Source organism: Cherax quadricarinatus, chromosome 61, assembly GCF_038502225.1.
Source record: "Cherax quadricarinatus isolate ZL_2023a chromosome 61, ASM3850222v1, whole genome shotgun sequence".
In the NCBI taxonomy this organism is placed as follows: Eukaryota; Metazoa; Arthropoda; class Malacostraca; order Decapoda; family Parastacidae; genus Cherax; species Cherax quadricarinatus.
The window spans coordinates 12,393,365-12,415,627 of NC_091352.1; the positions used below are offsets into that span (position 1 = coordinate 12,393,365).

General features: G+C 39.4%; 1 protein-coding gene across 4 annotated transcripts in view; it reads right to left on the minus strand.

Annotated features, from left to right (window-relative positions):
• LOC128699344 (uncharacterized) overlaps positions 1–22,263 on the minus strand; it is a 69,887-nt gene that overhangs the window by 37,848 nt on the left and 9,776 nt on the right. For all 4 annotated transcript variants that reach the window (XM_053791998.2, XM_053791997.2, XM_053791999.2 and 1 more), the window contains exons 5-8: positions 20,112–20,283; positions 6,840–7,003; positions 6,412–6,575; positions 5,021–5,154 (exon numbers count right to left, since the gene is read on the minus strand). In XM_053791998.2, the coding sequence (XP_053647973.2) occupies positions 5,021–5,154; positions 6,412–6,575; positions 6,840–7,003; positions 20,112–20,283 (634 nt within the window). The remainder of the gene's footprint in view (positions 1–5,020; positions 5,155–6,411; positions 6,576–6,839; positions 7,004–20,111; positions 20,284–22,263) is intronic.

A 22,263-nucleotide genomic window follows, 5' to 3' on the forward strand; every position in this document is an offset into this window, starting at 1 on the left:
TATTAAACACAAGTTCAGTACTGTATATGTGCATGAGCAAAACAGAAATCATAGAACAATGACAACAATGATGAAAGGTACAATACAGTATATTATTTGGATAAACTTCTGCAAGGCAGAAAAAAGGTTGTGAAAAAAGGTTGCAAGTTTGTAGATTTTTTAACAATTAATTATTTCATGCAAGGTGACAAAGCTATATTAATGAATATTTTTTTTTCCCCAACAAGTCGGCCGTCTCCCACCGAGGCAGGGTGACCCAAAAAGAAAGAAAATCCCCAAAAAGAAAATACTTTCATCATCATTAAACACTTTCACCTCACTCACACATAATCACTGTTTTTGCAGAGGTGCTCAGAACACAACAGTTTAGAAGCATATACGTATAGATACATAACATATCCCTCCAAACTGTTAATATCCCAAACCCCTCCTTTAGAGTGCAGGCATTGTACTTCCCATTTTCAGGACTCAAGTCCGGCTATATAAAAATAATCGGTTTCCCTGAATCCCTTCACTAAATATTACCCTGCTCACACTCCAACAGACCGTCAGGTCCCAAATACCATTCGTCTCCATTCACTCCTATCGAACACGCTCATGCACGCCTGCTGGAAGTCCAAGCCCCTCGCCCACAAAACCTCCCTTACCCCTTCCTTCCAACCTTTTCGAAGATGACCCCTACCCCGCCTTCCTTCTCCTACAGATTTAAATGCTCTCCATGTCATTCTACTTTGATCCATTCTCTCTAAATGACCAAACCACCTCAACAACCCCTCTTCAGCCCTCTGACTAATACTTTTATTAACTCCACACCTTCTACTAATTTCCACACTCCGAATTTTCTGCATAATATTTACACCACACATTGCCCTTAGACAGGACATCTCCACTGCCTCCAACCGAATCCTTGCTGCTGTATTCACAACCCAAGCTTCACACCTATATAAGAGTGTTGGTACTACTATACTTTCATACATTTTCTTCTTTGCCTCCATAGATAACATTTTTTGACTCCACATATACCTTAATGCACCACTCACCTTTTTTCCCTCATCAATTCTATGATTAACCTCATCCTTCATAAATCCATCCACCAACACGTCAATTCCCAAGTATCTGAAAACATTCACTTCTTCCATACTCCTCCTCCCCAATTTGATATCCAATTTTTCTTTATCTAAATCATTTGATACCCTCATAACCTTACTCTTTTCTATGTTCACTTTCAACTTTCTACCTTTACACACACTCCCAAACTCATCCACTAACCTTTGCAATTTTTCTTTAGAATCTCCCATAAGCACAGTTTTTATTATTATTTTTTTTTTATTATCACACTGGCCGATTCCCACCAAGGCAGGGTGGCCCGAAAAAGAAAAACTTTCACCATCATTCGCTCCATCACTGTCTTGCCAGAAGGGTGCTTTACACTACAGTTTTTAAACTGCAACATTAACACCCCTCCTTCAGAGTGCAGGCACTGTACTTCCCATCTCCAGGACTCAAGTCCGGCCTGCCAGTTTCCCTGAACCCCTTCATAAATGTTACTTTGCTCACACTCCAACAGCACGTCAAGTATTAAAAATCATTTGTCTCCATTCACTCCTATCAAACACGCTCACGCATGCCTGCTGGAAGTCCAAGCCCCTCGCACACAAAACCTCCTTTACCCCCTCCCTCCAACCTTTCCTAGGCCGACCCCTACCCTGCCTTCCTTCCACTACAGACTGACACACTCTTGAAGTCTCTGTTTCGCTCCATTCTCTCTACATGTCCGAACCACCTCAACAACCCTTCCTCAGCCCTCTGGACAGTTTTGGTAATCCCGCACCTCCTCCTAACTTCCAAACTACGAATTCTCTGCATTATATTCACACCACACATTGCCCTCAGACATGACATCTCCACTGCCTCCAGCCTTCTCCTCGCTGCAACATTCATCACCCATGCTTCACACCCATATAAGAGCGTTGGTAAAACTGTACTCTCATACATTCCCCTCTTTGCCTCCAAGGACAAAGTTCTTTGTCTCCACAGACTACAAAGTGTACCACTCACCCTTTTCCCCTCATCAAATCTATGATTCACTTCATCTTTCATAGACCCATCCGCTGACACGTCCACTCCCAAACATCTGAGTACATTCACCTCCTCCATACTCTCTCCCTCCAATCTGATATCCAATCTTTCATCACCTAAGCTTTTTGTTATCCTCATAACCTTACTCTTTCCTGTATTCACTTTTAATTTTCTTCTTTTGCACACCCTACCAAATTCATCCACCAATCTCTGCAACTTCTCTTCAGAATCTCCCAAGAGCACAGTGTCATCAGCAAAGAGCAACTGTGACAACTCCCACTTTGTGTGTGATTCTTTATCTTTTAAACAACCACGGTGACATCACACATCCTTGTGATGTCATCAGCAAAAAGTAACTGTCAATTCCCATTTTGTATTCAATTCCCCATAATTTAATCCCACCCCTCTCCCAAACACCCTAGCATTTACTTCTTTTACAACCCCCATCTATAAATATATTAAACAACCATGGTGACATTACACATCCCTGTCTAAGACCTACTTTTACCGGGAAGTAGTCTCCCTCTCTTTTACACACCCAAACCTGAGCCTCACTATCCTCATAAAAACTCTTTACAACATTTAGTAACTTACCACCTATTCCATATACTTGCAACATCTGCCACATTGCTCCCCTATCCACTATCGTATGCCTTTTCTAAATCCATAAATGCAATAAAAACTTCTCTACCTTTATCTAAATACTGTTCACATACATGCTTCAATGTAAACACTTGATCTACACATCCCCTACCCACTCTGAAACCTCCTTGCTCAGCCGCAATCCTACATTCTGTCTTACCTCTAATTCTTTCAATAATAACCCTACCGTACACTTTTCCTGGTATACTCAGTAAACTTATTCCTCTATAATTTTTACAATCTCTTTTGTCCCCCTTCCCTTTATATAAAGGGACTATACATGCTTTCTGCCAATCCCTAGGTACCTTCCCCTCTTTCATACATTTATTAAACAAGAGTACCAACCACTCCAACACTATATCCCCCCCTGCTTTTAACATTTCTGTCATGATCCCATCAGTTCCAGCTGCTTTACCCCCTTTCATTCTACGTAATGCCTCACGTACCTCCCCCACACTTACATTCTGCTCTTCTTCACTCCTAAAAGATGGTATACCTCTCTGTCCAGTGCATGAAAATACCGCCTCCCTTTCTTCCTCAACATTTAAAAGTTCCTCAAAATATTCACGCCATCTACCTAATACCTCCATCTCCCAATCTACTAACTCCTCTACTCTGTTTTTAACTGACAAATCCATACTTTCCCTAGGCTTTCTTAACTTGTTTAACTCACTCCAAAAAATTTTCTTATTTTCATTAAAATTTCTTGACAGTGCCTCTCCCACTTTATCATCTGTTCTCCTTTTGCACTCTCTCACCACTCTCTTCACCTTTCTTTTACTCTCCATATACTCTGCTCTTCTTATAACACTTCTGCTTTGTAAAAATCTCTCATAAGCTAACTTTTTCTCTTTTATCACACCCTTTACTTCATCATTCCACCAATCACTCCTTTTTCCTCCTGCCCCCACCCTCCTATAACCACAAACTTCTGCCCCACATTCTAATACTGCATTTTGAAAACTATTCCAACCCTCTTCAACCCCCCCCACTACTCATCTTTGCACTAGCCCACCTTTCTGCCAATAGTCGCTTATATCTCACCTGAACTTCCTCCTCCCTTAGTTTATACACTTTCACTTCCCTCCTACTTGTTGTTGCCACATTCCTCTTGTCCCATCTACCTCTTACTCTAACTGTAGCTACAATTAATAATGATCCGATATATCAGTTGCCCCTCTATAAACATGTACATCCTGGAGCCTACCCATTAACCTTTTATCCACCAATACATAATCTAACAAACTACTTTCATTACATGCTACATCATACCTTGTATATTTATCCTCTTTTTCATAAAATATGTATTACTTATTACCAAATCTCTTTCTACACATAGCTCAATTAAAGGCTCCCCATTTACATTTACCTCTGGCACCCCAAATTTACCTACTACTCCCTCCACAACATTTTTACCCACTTTAGCATTGAAATCCCTAACCACAAGTACTCTCACACTTGGTTCAAAACTCCCCACACCTTCACTCAACATTTCCCAAAATCTCTCTCTCTCCTCTACACTTCTCTCTTCTCCAGGTGCATATACACTTATTATAACCCACTTTTCACATCCAACCTTTATTTTACCCTACATAATCCTTGAATTAATACATTTATAGTCCCTCTTTTCCTGCCATATCTTATCCTTCAACATTATTGCTACTCCTTCTTTAGCTCTAACTCTATTTGAAACCCTTGACCTAATCCCATTTATTCCTCTCCACTGAAACTCTCTCACCCCTTTCAGCTTTGTTTCACTTAAAGCCAGGACATCCAGCTTCTTCTCATTCATAACATCCACAATCATCTCTTTCTTATCATTTGCACAACATCCACGCACATTCAGACTTCCCACTTTGACAATTTTCTTCTTCTTATTCTTTTTAGTAATCTTTACAGGAAAAGGGGTTACTAGCCCATTGTTCCCGGCATTTTAGTTGACTTTTACAACACGCATGGCTTATGGAGGAAAGATTCTTATTCCACTTCCCCATGGATATAAAAGGAAAAGTAATAAGACCAAGAACTATTAAGATAAAATCAAAGAAAACTCAGATGAGTGTGTATAAATAAACGTGTACATGTATGTGTAGTGTGACCTAAGTGTAAGAAGTAGCAAGACATACCTGTAATCTTGCATATTTATGAGACAGACGAAAGACACCAGTAATCATACCATCATGTAAAACAATTACAGGCTTTTGTTTTACACTCACTTGGCAGGATGGTAGTACCTCCCTGGGTGGTTGCTGTCTACCAACCTACTACTATGAATATATATACAATTTATCCTACTTACCTACAGTTAAGCGAGATGCTGCATAACGCAAGGCAATGGAAAGCGAGGCCTTGGCTCCACCCATGGACATACTGGCAATGCAAATACGTCCTGAGAGAAGTTGATCTGCCACTGTGAGGAATCGGGCACGGGCACTGCCATCAATAAATAACAATATTAGGTATTTTCAGAGCACAGTAAATTGGCTAACTGAATTTTTTTTAATACATTAGCTGTTTTCCACCAAGGCAGGATGACCCAGAAGGTCAGACACCTAATAGACTACCCATTTTCTCGCTGTCTTTCTAGAGCTTCTCATTGGAGGTTCATTTTAAATAAACCTCCAAACTGCAACATTCCTATCCATCCTTCAGAATGCAGACATTTTACTTCTCACCTCCAGAATTCAGTCCAGTTAAATAGTGCCCCGAATAATTTCATTAATGTAACATTACTCACTCAATAGCATGTCAAATCATAAAAACACTTACTTTACAGGAACTTGAAAAAGCAAGACATGTGGACATATTATTTATTTTATACTATATTTTCTTACACTGTATTATTGGAGAGAACCTAGAAGTTGTATCCAAAATTAACATACTTTAAAGTAAACTAAAGTAATGGCATTGCCAAAGTTAGCAAGAAGTAAAGACATTGGAAAAATGTAAGAGGTGCCTTGAAGGCCAACATCTATGGAAACAAGTTTAATGTTGAATGTGAAGAACACTTCATGAAGATCTATATATTAATCCAAACATTAATGCATGGATCCCCAATTAAGCCTCATTGGTGAATAAAAAGTAAAAATTTAGAATATCTGATTTGACCTATTTACTACAGCTAGTACAGTAAATTCTCTTATAATGTGCAGGTTATATTCCTGAAAACCTACATATGTAAAATGAAGAACATATGGATAATTAGAGATTATGTTCCAGACATCTTCAAATCTGCCAAAGAAACTTTTTACTATTGTACTAGGTAAAACTTACCTTACCTTCACATAATGCTTTCTTCTTGAAGTGAATAATTGTGAAGAGGGTTGATGTGGACCTACTGGGTAGAGGTTCTTGTGTTATTGTGGATGCAGAGTTATCATTATGGTAGCTGATAGTTGTGCTGAACTGCTAAAGTATTCTGTAATGTTTATCTCTGGCATGTCATACCCTGCAGTATTGTACAGAGCTGTCCAGAAAACTCTGTCAAGCTCTCCTTTACTCTTGTGAAGCTCTCCTTTCTTCTCTCACACAATTTTATAGTATGATAGGGCTTTGTGTCTTATTACCTGCACAATGTGAAGTCACAGTAAAAGAGGGCTTACTGTATTTACTGCAAGTAGAAACCCTTACTCTATAAAAACAGACTACTTTGATTCCTTCAAATTTGTTACAAGGTTATGGATGTAATACCTTTTAACTGCAGAAGTGAACTCTCCTTGTGAAGAAACATCACTAAATTTATTGAGCAGGTTTTCCCGAGGTACTCGCACGTTGTCAAATGCCAGTTTAGCATTATCTACGCCATTCAAGCCCATTTTGTGTCCCATGTCCTCAACTCGGACATTTGGCATAATCTGTGGAAATTAAATGTCATGTTCCCTTACATATGATACAGCTAATACTGAATAAGAAAAACACCAGAATGAAAAACAGAATAGAAATACCCAGGCACATTCATGTTTACACACATCTTCAGTGGGCATGCAAGTGCAAATGCAAAAGCTTGTAGATATTTTTTATTTCTTATAAGTGAAGTCATGTGTTTTAAAGTGATCCCTTGCCACAGCTACAAGTTATTATGTAATAACATTTAAACCAGTACACACAGAAATACACACCTTCAAATTGTCATCACGAATGCGAACTAGAATGCCATGGATACCATTGTTAACACCATCAATAATCAACTGTGCAAATACAATTATATGTTTAGCATGAACAGCTCCATTGGTGATCCAATACTTTTGAGCCAAAGTAGTGGGCGTATTAACAATAAATTCATCTGAAAAAAGAACATGCGAATGTAAATTACAAAAATAAAAGATATTAAATGCATGAATTGTGTAAAAATGACTTCCACAAATAGGTGAGAATCAATCTTAATAGTTTACCAAATATATTTGTGATGCATCATCACAAATTATATATTTGGGTTCCATGGAACCCAAGAAAGAATACTAATGATGCTAGTAGTGCCAAGAAGAATAAGTAATAATCTATGACAATGTTGAAGAAAGTGGAAGTGGTAGATATGCTTACAGATGGTGTATGCATGATGAAAACTGTGACTCAGAATAAATGAGTTATCTCTGGCAAGGAAGCTTATCTATGGAGGCAAAAATATAAATGTACCAGAGTATAGCAATATCAACACTAATGTAAGAGCAATGTATGGGGCTTTAAACACTGCTGTGAGCAGGATATTAGAGGCAGTAGAGAACACTGTGTAATATGATTGTAAAACAATGACTTAAGAGTGTAATAATTAGAAGATTGTGTGGAGCTATGTAAGATATAATTCAGAGATCAGAGAAGGGAGTTATTAAAGTGGTTAGGAGATTTGGAGGATGGAGGAGAACAAGATGACCTAGATGGTGCACAAAATTAAGGTGGCAGGAAGGAGGGGTGCTGGTCATCCCAGAAAGGTTGAAGATGTGAAAGGTGATTTAAGGGGTAGGAGGCCTGAGCATCCAGCAGGTGTATATGAGTATGTTAGGTCATAATAAGTGGAAAGTAATTTTAATGGCTTGTTAGTAGTAGGTTGGTAGACAGCAGCCACCCAGGGAGGTACTACCGTCCTGCCAAGCAAGTGTAAATGAAAGCCTGAAATTGTTTTACATGACGGTAGAATTGCTGGTGTCTTTTTTTCTGTCTCAAACATGCAAGATTTCAGGTACATCTTGCTACTTATACTTACTGTTAGGTCACACTACTCATACACGTACACATTCATGTATACACACTCATCTGAGTTTTCTTTGATTTTACCTTAATAGTTCTTGTTCTTATTGCTTTTCCATTTATATCATCCATAGGGAAGTGGAATAAGAATCTTTCCTCCATAAGCCATGCGTGTTGTAAAAGTCAACTAAAATGCCGGAAACAATGGGCTAGTAACCCCTTTTCCCATACAGCCTACTAAAAAGAAAAAGAAGAAAGCTGTCAAAGTGGGATGTTTGAATGTGCGTGGATGTTGCGAGAATAAGAGATGATTGTGGATGTTATGAATGAGAAGCTGGATGTCCTGGCTTTAAGTGAAATAAAGCTGAATGGGGTGGGAGAGTTTCAGTGGGGAGAAATAAATGGGATTAGGTCAGGGGTTTCAACTAGAGTTATAGCTAAAGGAGTAGCAATAATGTTGAAGGATAAGTTATGGCAGGAAAAGAGGGATTATAAATGTATTAATTCAAGGATTATGTGGTGTAAAATAAGGGTTGGATGTGAAAAGTGGGTTATAGCAAACATTTATGCACCCAGAGAAGAGAGAAGTGTAGAGAGAAAGAGAGAGAGATTTTCAGAAATTTTGAGTGAGCGCAAGGGGAGTTTTGAGCCAAGTGTGAAAGTACTTGTGGTTGGGGGATTTCACTGCTAAAGTAGGTAAAAATGTTGTGGAGGGAGTAGTAGGTAAATTTGGGATGCCAGGGGTAAATGAAAATGGGGAGCCTTTAATTGAGCTGTGCAGAAATAGGTTTGGTAATAACGAATACATATTTTATGAAAAAGAGGATAAGTATACAAGGTATGATATAGCCCGTAATGAAAGTAGTTTGTTAGATTATGTATTGCTGGATAAAAGGTTGATGGGTAGGCTTCAGGATGTACATGTTTATAGAGGGGCAACTGATATATCGGATCAATATTTAGTTGTAGTTACAGTTAGTAAGGAGTAGATGGGACAAAAGGAAAATGGCAGCAAGTAAGAGAGAGGTGAAAGTGTATAAACTAAGGGAGGAGGGAGTTCGGGTGAGATATAGGCAACAACTGGCAGAAAGGTGGGCTAGTGCAAGTATGAGTAGTGAAGGGGGGGGATGTTGAAGAGGGTTGGAATAGTTTTAAAAATGCAGTATTAGAATGTGGGGCAGAAGTTTGTGGCTATAGGAGGGTGGGTGCAAGAGGAAAAAGGAGTGATTAGTGGAATGATGAAGTAAAGGGCGTGATAAAAGACGAAAAGGTAGCTTATGAGAGGTTTTTACAAAGCAGAAGTGTTATAAGAAGAGCAGAGTATATGGAGAGTAAAAGAAAGGTGAAGTGTGTGGTGAGAGAGTGCAAAAGGAGAGCAGATAGAGTGAGAGAGGCACTGCCAAGAACTTTTGATGAAAATAAGAAAAAATTTTGGAGTGAGATAAACAAGTTAAGAAAGCCTAGGTAACGAATGGATTTTTCAGTTAAAAACAGAGTAGGGGAGTTAGTAGATGGGGAGCTGGAGGAATTGGGTAGATGGGGAGCTGGAGGAATTGAGTAGATGGTGGGAATATTTTGAGGAACTTTTAAATGTCGATGAAGAAAGGGAGGCGGTAATTTCATGAACTGACCAGGGAGGTATAACATCTTTTAAGAGTGAAGAGCAGGATGTGAGTGTGGGGGAGGTGAACGAGGCATTACGTAGAATGAAAGGGAGTAAAGCAGTTGGAACTGATGAGATCATGACAGAAATGTTAAAGGTAGATGGGGATATACTGTTGGAGTGGTTGGTATTTTTGTTTAATAAATGCATGGAAGAGGGGAAGGTACCTAGGGATTGGCAGAGAGCATGTATAGTTCCTTTATATAAAGGGAAGGGGGACAAAAGAGATTGCAAAAATTATAGGGGAATAAGTTTGCTGAGTATACCAGGAAAAGTGTACGGTAGGGTTATTATTGAAAGAATTAGAGGTAAGACAGAGTAGGATTGCAGATGAGCAAGGAGGTTTTAGAGTGGGTAGGGAATGTGTAGATCAAGTGTTTACATTGAAGCATATATGTGAACAGTATTTAGATAAAGGTAGGGAAGTTTTCATTGCATTTATGGATTTAGAAAAGGCATATGATAGAGTGGATAGGGGAGCAATGTGGCAGATGTTGTAAGTATATGGAATAGGTAGTAAGTTACGAAATGCTGTAAAGAGTTTTTATGAGGATAGTGAGGCTCAGGTTAGGATGTGTAGAAAAGAGGGAGATTACTTCCCAGTAAAAGTAGGTCTTAGACAGGGATGTGTAATGTCACCAAGGTTGTTTAATATATTTATAGATGGGGTTGTAAAAGAAGTAAATGTTAGGGTGTTGGGGAGAGGGGTTGGATTAATTTTGGGGAATCAAATACAAAATGGGAGTTGATAGTTACTTTTTGCTGATGATACTGTGCTTATGGGCGATTCTGAAGAAAAGTTGCAAAGGTTAGTGGACGAGTTTGGGAGGGTGTGTAAAGGTAGAAAGTTGAAAGTGAACACAGATAAGAGTAAGGTGATGAGAGTATCAAATTATTTAGATAAAGAACAATTGGGTATCACATTGGAGAGGAGTATGGAAGAAGTGAATGTTTTCAGATATTTGGGAGTTGATGTGTCAGCAGATGGGCTGATGAAGGATGAGATTAACCATAGAATTAACGAGGGAAAAAAGGTGAGTGGTGCACTGAGGTATATATTTTTTTTTTCAACAAACCAGCCATATCTCACCGAGGCAGGGTGGTCCAAAAAGAAAAACGAAAGTTTCTCTTTTTAAATTTAGTAATTTATACAGGAGAAGGGGTTACTAACCCCTTGCTCCCGGCATTTCAGTCGCTTCTTACAACACGCATGGCTAACGGAGGAAGAATTCTGTTCCACTTCCCAATGGAGGCAAGAGGAAATAAACAAGAACAAGAACTATAAAGAAAATAGGGGTGTGTATATATATGTTTGTACATGTATGTGTAGTGTGACCTAAGTGTAAGTAGAAGTAGCAAGACGTACCTGAAATCTCGCATATTTATGAGACAGACAAAAGACACCAGCAATCCTACCATCATGTAAAACAATTACAGGCTTTTGTTTTACACTCACTTGGCAGGACGGTAGTACGGTAGTACCTCCCTGGGTGGTTGCTGTCTACCAACCTACTACCTATAATTGAGGTATATGTGGAGACAAAAAAAAAAAAAAAAAAAAAAAAAAAAAAAAAAAAAAAAAAAAAAAAAAAAAAAAACACGTTATCAATGGAGGCAAAGAAGGGAATGCATGAAAATATAGTGGTACCAACACTCTTATATGGGTGTGAAGCTTGGGTTGTAAATCCTGCAGCGAGGAGGCGGTTGAAGGCAGAGATGTCCTGTCTCAGGGCAATGTGTGGTGTAATTATTATGCAGAGAATTCGAAGTGTGAAAATTAGGTGTGGAGTTAATAAAAGTATTAGTCAGAGGGCTGAAGAGGGGTTGAGGTGGTTTGGTCATTTAGAGAGAATGGATCAAAGTAGAATGACATGGACAGCGTATAAATCTGTAGGGAAAGGAAGGCGGGGTAGGGGTCGTCCTCGAAAAGGTTGGAGGGAGGGGGTAAAGGAGGTTTTGTGGGTGAAGGATTTCAAGCAAACGTGCCCGAGTGTGTTAGATAGGAGTGAATGGAGACGAATGGTTTTTGGGACCTGACGAGGTGCTGGAGTGTGAGCAGGGTAATATTTAGTGAAGGGATTCAGGGAAACCAATTTTTATATAACCAGACTTGAGTTCTGGAAATGGGAAGTACAATGCCTGCGCTTTCAAGGAGGGGTTTGGGATATTGGCAGTTTGGAGGGATGTGTAATAATAGGATTTTTTTTTTTTTTTTTTTAACAAATAGGATGGTATATATATATATATAATTTGGGCCTTGATATTATATTCTTTATGTTTCATGTTTTATTAGACTTTATTATATCTCAGGTCACTTTTTTGTATTGTATCTTTATATATGCTTTTAAGCTGTTGTGTCTGGGTGCCTCTGCGAAAACAGTGATTATGTACGAGTGAGGTGAAAGTGTTGAATGATGATGAAAGTATTTTTGTTTTGGGGATTTTCTTTCTTTTTGGGTCACCCTGCCCTGGTGGTAGACTGCTGACTTGTTGGAAAAAAACAAAAATGCTGTCGAGTTTGAGCAAGGTAACATTTATAAAGGGACTGAGGAAAAAAAGCAGTTGGGTGAACCTGCACTTCGGATATAAGGACTGTCCAGTGCCTGTACTCAGGGAGGGTGTAGATTTGCAGTTTGGAGGTCATCCGAATTCTGATGTCTGTATGCTTCTGGCAAGATAGCTAATGACTGAATGATGATTAATGAATTTCATTTCTTGGGTTGCCCTGCCTTAGAAAATGGCCAGTGTGGTACATAAAAAAACACAAGAACCATAGCCAGCCCCACCATCCCAGAAAGTCATTATCGACCCTCCATGCACACAGCTATTAATTTCTAAAAGTGAGGGCTTTTAGAATCCATGACCAATGATCAACACTCATTTTCTGGTCAATAATATTACATCAATTTTAGGGTAAGTTTTAAGTGCTGATTCCGAATATGTCATCAGTTTTGCTTGACTGTCTAATTTTTAATAAATTTGGTATCACACTGAAAAAAATAAAAGATGTGAAAAATATACTGATCAGGCAGGGGTAACTTACAAAATGCATTGAAATTATTTTTTAGATCGTGCAAGGAAGGAAGAAGTTTACTAGCATCAGATCAACACAAATAGACATCTTGTGCTCATGACAGTAAAGCTTCTGAAAGACCATTTTGATATTTTCATATTCTTCTTTAGTTATGTTGAGTGAGCAATTGTAAGAGATGAATATTGGCTACCATTGTGCAAAAAGACACATTTCAAGCTTCTAATAAAGCCGACTATAAACAGCCGCCAATTTAACCCGTAAACGGTCCAAACTTTGATCTACTTTTTTTTTTATATACAGTGGACCCCCGCATAACGATATTAATCCGTTCCTGAGAGTTCATTGTTATGCGAAATTATTGTTATGCGAATGAATTTTCCCCATAAGAAATAATGGAAATCAAATTAATCCGAGCAAGACACCCAAAAGTATGAAAAAAAAAAAAAAAAAAAAAAAAAAAAAAAAAAAAAAAAAAAAAAAAATTACCACATGAAATATACATTTTCCTAAACACAAAGAGAAGGATACATGCACAATAGTAGAGCAGTACATGCACAATATATATTGTGCATGTACTACTCTACTAAATGAAGAATAAATGACACTTACCTTTATTGAAGATGCAGCAATGACTGATGAGACACTGTGTCCTGGGAGTGCCTTTTCCTCCTGAGTACTGTAGGTCCTGTTTGGCATTTTCTTCCAGAACAGGCCTTATCACACTGTGTATGCCACTACGATTCTTAAATCTCTCAAACCAACCTCTGCTGGCTTTAAATTCACCAATACGAGCACTAGTTCCAGGCATTTTTCCCTATTCACCTGGGTGTTAGTCGACTGGTGTGAGTTGCATCCTGGGAGACAAGATTAAGGACCCCAATGGAAATAAGTTAGACAGTCTTCAATGACACTGACTTTTTTGGGTTATCCTGGGTTTAATTGTTTCTTGGTATTCTCAATAAGCCACACCAGCAACGGTGCTACAACAGCAGCAGCAGCAGCTGACAGTGCTACAGCAGCAGCTGACAGTGCTACAGCAGCAGCAGACGGTGCTACAGCAGCAGCAGACGGTACTACAGCAGCAGACGGTGCTACAGCAGCAGCAGCAGCAGCTGACAGTGCTACAGCAGCAGCAGACAGTGCTACAGCAGCAGCAGACGGTACTACAGCAGCAGCAGCAGCAGCAGCAGCTGACGGTGGTACAGCAGCAGCTGATGGTGCTACAGCAGCAGCAGCTGACAGTGCTACAGCAGCAGCAGAAGCAGCTGACAGTGCAGCAGCTGACAGTGCTACAGCAGCAGCAGATGGTGCTACAGCAGCAGCAGATGGTACTGCAGCAGCAGCAGCAGCTGACGGTGGTACAGCAGCAGCAGCAGCTGATGGTGCTACAGCAGAAGCAGCAGCTGACAGTGCTACAGCAGCAGCAGACGGTGCTACAGCAGCAGCAGACGGTACTACAGCAGCAGCAGCTGACGGTGGTACAGCAGCAGCAGCAGCTGACAGTGCTACAGCAGCAGCATCAGCAGTTGACCATGGTACCACAGTATTTCGATAATATTTCTCACCCTTTTTACCACAGGGTTGGCACTAGAAGTTTTCTTGGGGCCCATGGTTACTTATTTTGCAGATAAAATCACCAAAAACGCTGTAATAATATGAAATGTTCCGATTGTATGCTTGGATGTTACCGTGGAGGCTGGCTTGTAAACAATGCCACCGGCGGAACATGTGAGGCTGGCTCAGGCCGCACATTAGACGCGTCTCGGACGAATAGCGTTGAGCGGGTTTTTTAGCGGTATGCGAGGCAAAATCTTAGCGATAAAATGTATCGGTATGCGGATTTAACGTTATGTGATGCCAACGGTATGTGGGGGTCCACTGTATATATATATTTGAAAATATGTAAAAAAAAAAAACGTAGATCTACTTTTGGAGCACTATGCATATGAACGTAGATCTGCTTGGACCGTTTACGGGTTAAATGGTCAATATTCAAGTCCCATTTGAAGTAGTCAAGGGATGGTACTGCAGTATACAAGTTCTTCATCTTGGCTTAAGTAAGGAAGGATTTCAACCTCTCTTGTCCAATAAGCAGTTATTTTAACTTCTTGTTGTAGACAGTTCTTTTCTTTTAGTCTGGATGCTAAAACTTCAGATGCTTGCCTTGACAGACTGAGGTCATGTATCAGATCACAGAGTTGTTCTTGGGAGAACTGCTGGGGTGTTGAAATGCTCACTTCATATTCACTTCCCCTGCTATCACCTGTGTTACATCCTAAACCCTAAGTTTCTCCAACATCTGACAACAGAAGGTCAGGCAGTGTTGTAAACACTGGTATGGAAAAGTCTTCGCTGTGTGGCACAGATCTTTTCGCTGACTCCAAATCAGGATATTCCCACTTGACTTTCTTGTATTGATTGAAACCTCTCACAGTCACCATACGGAAATAACGATTGTCATGGTGGTTTTTTTGCTCTCTCCATACCACAGACATACCGAAAGTTTAACCCTTTCAGGGTCGGCAGGCGCTCTCCCAAACCTGTTCTCAGGGTTGGTAAAAATTCGAAAAAAATTAGAAAAAAAAAAAAAAAAATATAGGCTAAACAAATTTTTTTTACCATCAATACTTACTGAGATATGGAGGCGTGAAGTTGACAGAAAATGACCAACATACAGTAACATCACCGACTGCCGGTCACCCGGTATTACTTTATTTACTTTTTTAGGTACTATTTTCTATTATTTTTTTTTTCAAAGTAACTTTTATGGCCTGTAAGACCAATATGAGCACTATTTTGTAAGTTATTTCTTTTTCTATACTACACAATAACTGCATAAACACTGATGTCACTGTTTTGTTTACAAAACATATTTACACAAATGAACAATACAAAATGTTGTTTATTACTATTTTTCTGTATTTTATATACACATATACAGTTACAGGACACGTTTTTAGAAGTTCTACAGCCTGTGGAAGTCTTTGAAACATGGTGTTATGCACAATGGTGTTTTACACTCCTCACACATAAAACAAGTGTCTCTGTTGTTGCGAGTGTTTTTTTTTTTGTATGTGCACAGACGAAACACCTCTTCTGAGCCTTTTTCTTGAAAGCAATAGCAGGCAGTTTTGTTAGAAAGTGATCACCATGCTTCAGACGAGAAGGTAGTTGTTGATAATTTCGTGGGCGGTTTTCTATTGCAGGTGCTGTAGAATATGGAAAAAGTTTTATGTACCACTTATAACTCTTGCGAACACAATCAGCAAACCCAATCTGCATGTCACATTTGTCTACTGAATGCATATTGAGGGTGTAGTCAATCACAGCTGCAGGTTTTAGAATGGGTTCATTGCTTTCTCTATGCTGCCTGCCATTTCATTAGGGTGAACTGATGACAACAGTGTGACATCTCGTTTGTTATGCCACCGAAATGCCATGATGTCATTGGCAGCAAAGGCCTGCACTTCACCTCCACGAGTGCCAGCGTCGAACCTGGGCATATGTTTACGATTTGCACGCACTGTACCACATACATCTGTCATGTTGTGCCAGCCGTCCCATTGTTTACCAGCCAGCCTCCGCGGTAACATCCAAGCATACACTCGGAATATTTCGTATTATTACAGTATTTTCGGTGCTGTTTCTGGAAAATAAGTGACACTCGCAAGAAATCACAGAGTAAGGGGCTTGTGTAACAGTTGTCAGTACATAAAATATGTCCCTTACCAAGATATGGTTCCATCATTGTTCTAACCACATCACCGGAGATACTCAGTAATTTCCTGGTATCTCGCAATGTATTACTTCGTGTACACAATTATATCCAATACAAGACAACTGTAACAATCACAAAGCACAAACAATTTTATACCAAAGCATTTCCTCTTGCTTGGTATGTATTGCTTGAATGAGAGTCTTCCTTTGAACAGAATTAAAGACTCATCAATAACAAGCTTCCTGAAAGGATAAAAATACATACTGAATTTCTGTTTCAGATACATGAACACATTCCTAATCTTATATAACCTGTCATTTCTGTCAGGCCTGGTTTTGTCTGAGAAGTGAAGCATACGTAATAGTAGCACAGATCGATTCACTCCCATTATATCACTGAAACCTGGGATTGCAATCAGGTCTGTTGACCAGTATGATTTCACACTGTGCTTATACACATGTGGCATAAGCATTATTGTGGCAAACAAAAGATACATCTCAGCCATAGTTGTCTCCTTCCACTGGTGTAGGCGTGAGTTTGGTGAAGTATTGCGTTTGCCATGGTGTACTCGTAGCATCTGTTGCTTTCCCTGACAATTTCCATCAGGGGCTCGTCAAAGAATAACTCACAACATTCCAGTTCACTGGCATTGTTCCAAAGTGTACAAGATGGCTGTATTCCACTTTGACTTTCATCAAAGCGATGGGGATTGGGAACAAAATTGGCAGCTTCCTGCCAATCCCAGGTGTGGTCTGCTGGTGGGTACTGGACATTGACAGGTGGTTGTGGTTGTGGAGGCTGGTGGGGTGGGTGGGTGGGGGATGGTGGCCTTTGTTGTAGATCAGCTGAGGCAGCAGCGTGGGTGGCACCATGGCCCACTGCTGGTGCCTCACGGCCAGCACCGCCACTACCACCACCATGCACATTTTCCATCCCAATTGCAACACTATCATCTTTATTTTCACTGTCTGTTCCTGTTGTACAGCCACGGGATGTACTCTGAGATGTACTCCTTCCCCTTGAAATAGCATATGGCACACTACCAGAGCGCATATATCGTCGTATATACTGACGCTTCACTGGAGAATACTCCACTTCACTATCACTACTGGAACTGTTTTCAAGAGCTTGTAGTTCATATTCACATTCACTCTCATCACCAATGCTCACATCTGAGTCCGAGATTTGGGAAAATAGGAGTTTCCTCTTTGATTCTGGTACAAATGAATGTGAACAAGACGGCCCAGCAGCAGAGGTGGAAGGCTGAGGGTCGTCTGGGTTTTCCTCACTATTACCGGTATTATGTTTATTAGTTTCAGTCACAACCTCACCAAAACCTTGAAACTCCCCTTCACTGGCACTTACATCTGTATTAGAACTGTCACTGGGCAACAAAAGTGTCCCATTTCGCCGAGGAGTGAGGAGCTTCTTACCACGAGGCATAGTGAACAAGGTCTACTAAAATGCCATTCCCACAATGCACCACTGGGTCCCAGAATTTTTTTCTACCACACAAACCCATTCTCTCACATCTAGGCCTACCAGCTGTTTCCCCACTTAATTTGAAGCTGCTAGAATTTATGCGTACTAGTATGGCACCAACCCTGAAAGGGTTAAACATTTCCTCTGCCTATTTTCCCACTGTCGTAGGCATTCTACATGGGTTTTGCAAACCATATGGGGGAGGCCAAAGACTTTTCTTGTTCTCCAAGTGCCACTCCAAAATAAGCAAGATAAGCTTGTTTTACAAAAAATCTGTGATGTTTTGTCTTTAATTTTGCAAAGAGTATTTGCTACAAATGTAGTAAAATGTACTGGGATTGTTTAAGCAGGCTCTTCATGAAGAACTCATGTTTATCTGGAAAAAATGACAAAATAAACGTTACTACATTGTCTCATGGTCACTGTTGATACAACCCCTTTTGTTAAATATTAAACAATTTAAAAAAAAAATTCTAATCTTTATTAAAACTATCTGTATATACAAACTGTCAATACATATACATGTGTTATGTCAAAGTTCCCTGTTAATTGAGGGTAGGCATGCAATATCTCACAAACTTGTGCGATTTGAAAAACCTACTGGCATTTTCGAATTCAGCAACCCAAAATACCCTAATTACATTTCATTGTCTTTGGTAATGATTTTTTTTCTTTAAACATTGAATTTTTATCTAGTACAGTAGTTTTTTTTTTTAACACGTTGGCCATCTCCCACCGAGGCAGAGTGACCCAAAAAAGAAATACTTTCACCATCATTCACACATAATCACTGTCTTTGCAGAGGTGCCCAGACATGACAGTTTAGACGTCACTCCAAACAGCCAATATCCCAAACCCCTCCGTTAAAGTGCAAAAAAAGAAGCACTAAACCCACCTGGGTCATACAGAACTGCACAGTAGTTTATTGTTTGAGAAGTTAACAAAATGGATCTTAACCTTTTGACTGTTGGTGTCATATATACATGTATACGTCTTACGAGCCAGTGTTTTTGACTTATTAATACGCTTCAAATCAAGTGGGAGAAAGCTGGTAGGCCCACATGTGAGAGAATGGGTGTGTGGGGTCAGTGTGAGCGGTATAAAAAAAATCCTGCAGCATGCAGTGCATAATGAGAAAAAGAAAACTGACCGTGTTTTTGGATTAAAACGCTGACTTTGAGGTGTACGTATTTTCATATAGTATTTATGGTTGTATTCTCGTTTTCTTGGTCTCATCTGATAGAATGGAAGATATATTACAGAAATAGAGATGATTTCAATTGATTTCACGATGAAAAGGACCTTGAAATTGAGCTCAAATAGCAGAAATGTTCTATTTTTGCCAATGTTAAAGAGTAAACAAATGATGTCACCGTCCAATACATGTCTAACTGGCCAGTCTAATACACAGTCATGAATGGGTTGACATTATTTATACAATTATTACAATAATGCAGTAGTCTTCGTAACAGTAAATCTTCAATTTTTTGTGTGAATAAAAATTCATAACAGAAAGCAAGAGTAATATAAAAGGGGCCTGGAGACGTGACTAATGAACAGAGAAAATGTTATTTTAGTGCCAGGAATGTCTGCACTGTTTATTCTGGACCCTATTTTGAAATTGGCATCTTTTTTAATTTGCGTGAAATTGGCCAAATTGCCAATTTCTGACCACTTTATTGGGTAGTTGAAATTGGTAAATGGGCAGTTTCTTGTACTCAATTGATAGAACAAATGAAGTTCTAAAGAAATAGCTATGAGTTTGGTTGACTGGAACAATGGAATTGGCCGAAAATAGTGCTCAAAGTGGGCAAAATTGCCGATGCATGTATATTACTGAGATCGCTAACTTCACGAGAACGTAATTCTGTAAGTTTTCCATCAAATTTCGCACTTTTGGTGTCATTACCATCGGGAAAAGATTCTCTCTCATTTCGTGAGAAAAAAAAAATTGAATATTTTGTGACACAGAGACACTTCAGGATTTGGGGTCTCAACAGTCAAAGGGTTAAGAGCTAAAGAAAAAAATAGATTATGATAAAAGACTGAAACCAACAACTATGCCCTCTGGCTGACAGGCATAAATGTTGGCACGATAATCACATATAACATTACAAAAGATATGAAAGAAAAAATTCCTAATACCTTTAATGACCTAAACGCATGCTTTTTAAGGGCTCATTTGGAGCGCTTGCCCCACAAACAGTTAAGAGGGAAAACAAGAATGAAACTATAGCTAAAAACTAAGAAAGAAGTGAAGAAAGAGTCCTATAAAGTAGCAATTTTTTTTAAGAAAAATGTTAGCACTTCACCTGTTTCCTTGTCAAACACAGCTGTTGTTTCCATCTCCACAGCATTGTTGCCATAGCCCAGTTCTGTCAGGCCAAAGCATCCAATATCTTTCAAGCTATCAATACCAGCAAGAAGCTTTTTATGGTGTCGTTCTGTGCCCAGTTTTAAAACTGTGCCTCCAAACAAATTGAACTGAAAGTATTGAAATTATAAATGCACAAATTTTGTCAGATTTATGGGCAAGAAATGGTATAACATACTGACAAATGTATAATAAGACATATGCAGTGTTAGGATAATTTAACGAGGAAGTTGTTTTGCCATGAATGGCTTCAATCCTACAGAGCTAACTGCAGGAATTTATACAGTGGTAGGGCTGAGGTGCAAACAGGGAACACCAGTACAGCTGTGAAGCAGGGGGGGTTGAGGGACTGGGTTGGTATGGGTCAGTAGGCCCACTACAATGCCCCAAAACTCCAACTATTAAGTGATCATGGTGTCCTCTTGGTAAAGAATTATTTAATTTGTTGAAGACTTCTGAAATTATAAAACTGACAGTGTTCTAGGCAACAGTGTTGGTGTTTGCAATCAAAGCACTTTTCAGACAATGTCATCTGGTTAGTTGTTCTTCCCTGATGACGAGTCTGACTTCATCAAATTTTATGATTGCAATTATTTTGATGGATGATGCAGACACTGTACAAGAGCATTCCTGTTCTCTCTGTTTTTCTAAGCTTCATTTTTATTATATTTTATACTATTCTATTTGTAATATCCTTATTCAAACTACAGGAATATATTCAGGACTTCACAAACATATCAAAGCCCACACACTTTATATACAGGAGGGCCCCACTTTACAGCACCTCTCTTTATGGAGTTTTGCTAATACAGCAATTTTCAATTATATACCCATTCTTTTTTCACAATTTTTAGTTATTTTTTATAATGTTAAGTTTTTTCATAATTTTTGGTTATTCAGATTTCCTACAGTAAATATATTCACCACTTGCCATAAGTTAAGGATGAAAATATTTTAAGATAAGTAATGTATGTACTGTACATGCATATTTTACGCCTAGCTGTATTGCTCACTTAATACATGATAGCATAAACATGTTATCAGACTTTTATGTGATTTTGGGTATAACTTACTTCCACTGGGGAATCCTGCCTACCAGTGACTATGCCCTCATCTGCTACCCGTCCCTATCCACTAGCCGCCTATACAGTGGATCCCCGGTTCGCGATGCTATCGGTATCCGATAAATCCGGTAACCGATGCATTATATCGCAGAAAATTTGCCTCGGTTCCCGTTACAAAACCCGGTATGCGATACGATTCATACGAGACGTGTCCAGTGTTTACAAGCCAGCCAGTGTGTGCACATCTAAGGATACATTCAGTTCATTCTATATTATCCATATTATCACTGTTTTTGGTGCTTTTTTCTGCAAAATAAGTCACCATGGGCCCCAAGAAAGCTTCTAGTGCCAACCCTTCGAGACAAAGGGTGCTAATGACTATTGAAATGAAGAGAGATAATTGCAAAGTATGAAAGTGGAGTGCGTGTGTCGGAGCTGGTCAGGTTGTATAGTAAACCCCAATCAACCATCTCTACTATAGTGAGCAGGAAAACGGCAATCAAGGAAGCTGTTCTTGCAAAAGGTGCAACTGTGATTACGAAACATCGACCGCAAGTGTTAGAAAATGTTGAGAGACTGTTATTGGTGTGGATAAATGAAAAACAGATAGCAGGAGATAGCATCTCTCAAGCGATCATTTGTGAAAAGGCTAAGCAGTTGCATGACGATTTGGTAAAGAAATTGCCTGCAACTAGTAGTGATGTGAGTGAATTTAAGGCCAGCAAAGGTTGGTTTGAAAGATTTAAGAATCGTAGTGGCATACATAGTGTGATTAGGCATGGTGAGGCTGCCAGTTCAGACCACAAAGCGGCTGAAAAATATGTGCATGAATTCAAGGAGTACATAGAGGCTGAAGGATTGAAACCTGAACAAGTGTTTAATTGTGACAAAACAGGCCTGTTTTGGAAGAAATTGCCAAGCAGGACCTACATTACTCATTAGGACTTGCTACCTCAAGTCCTAATGGAGGGGGATTCCCCTTCTAAACAATAGGTTCAACACACTCCCCTCCTCCCATCCCATCAA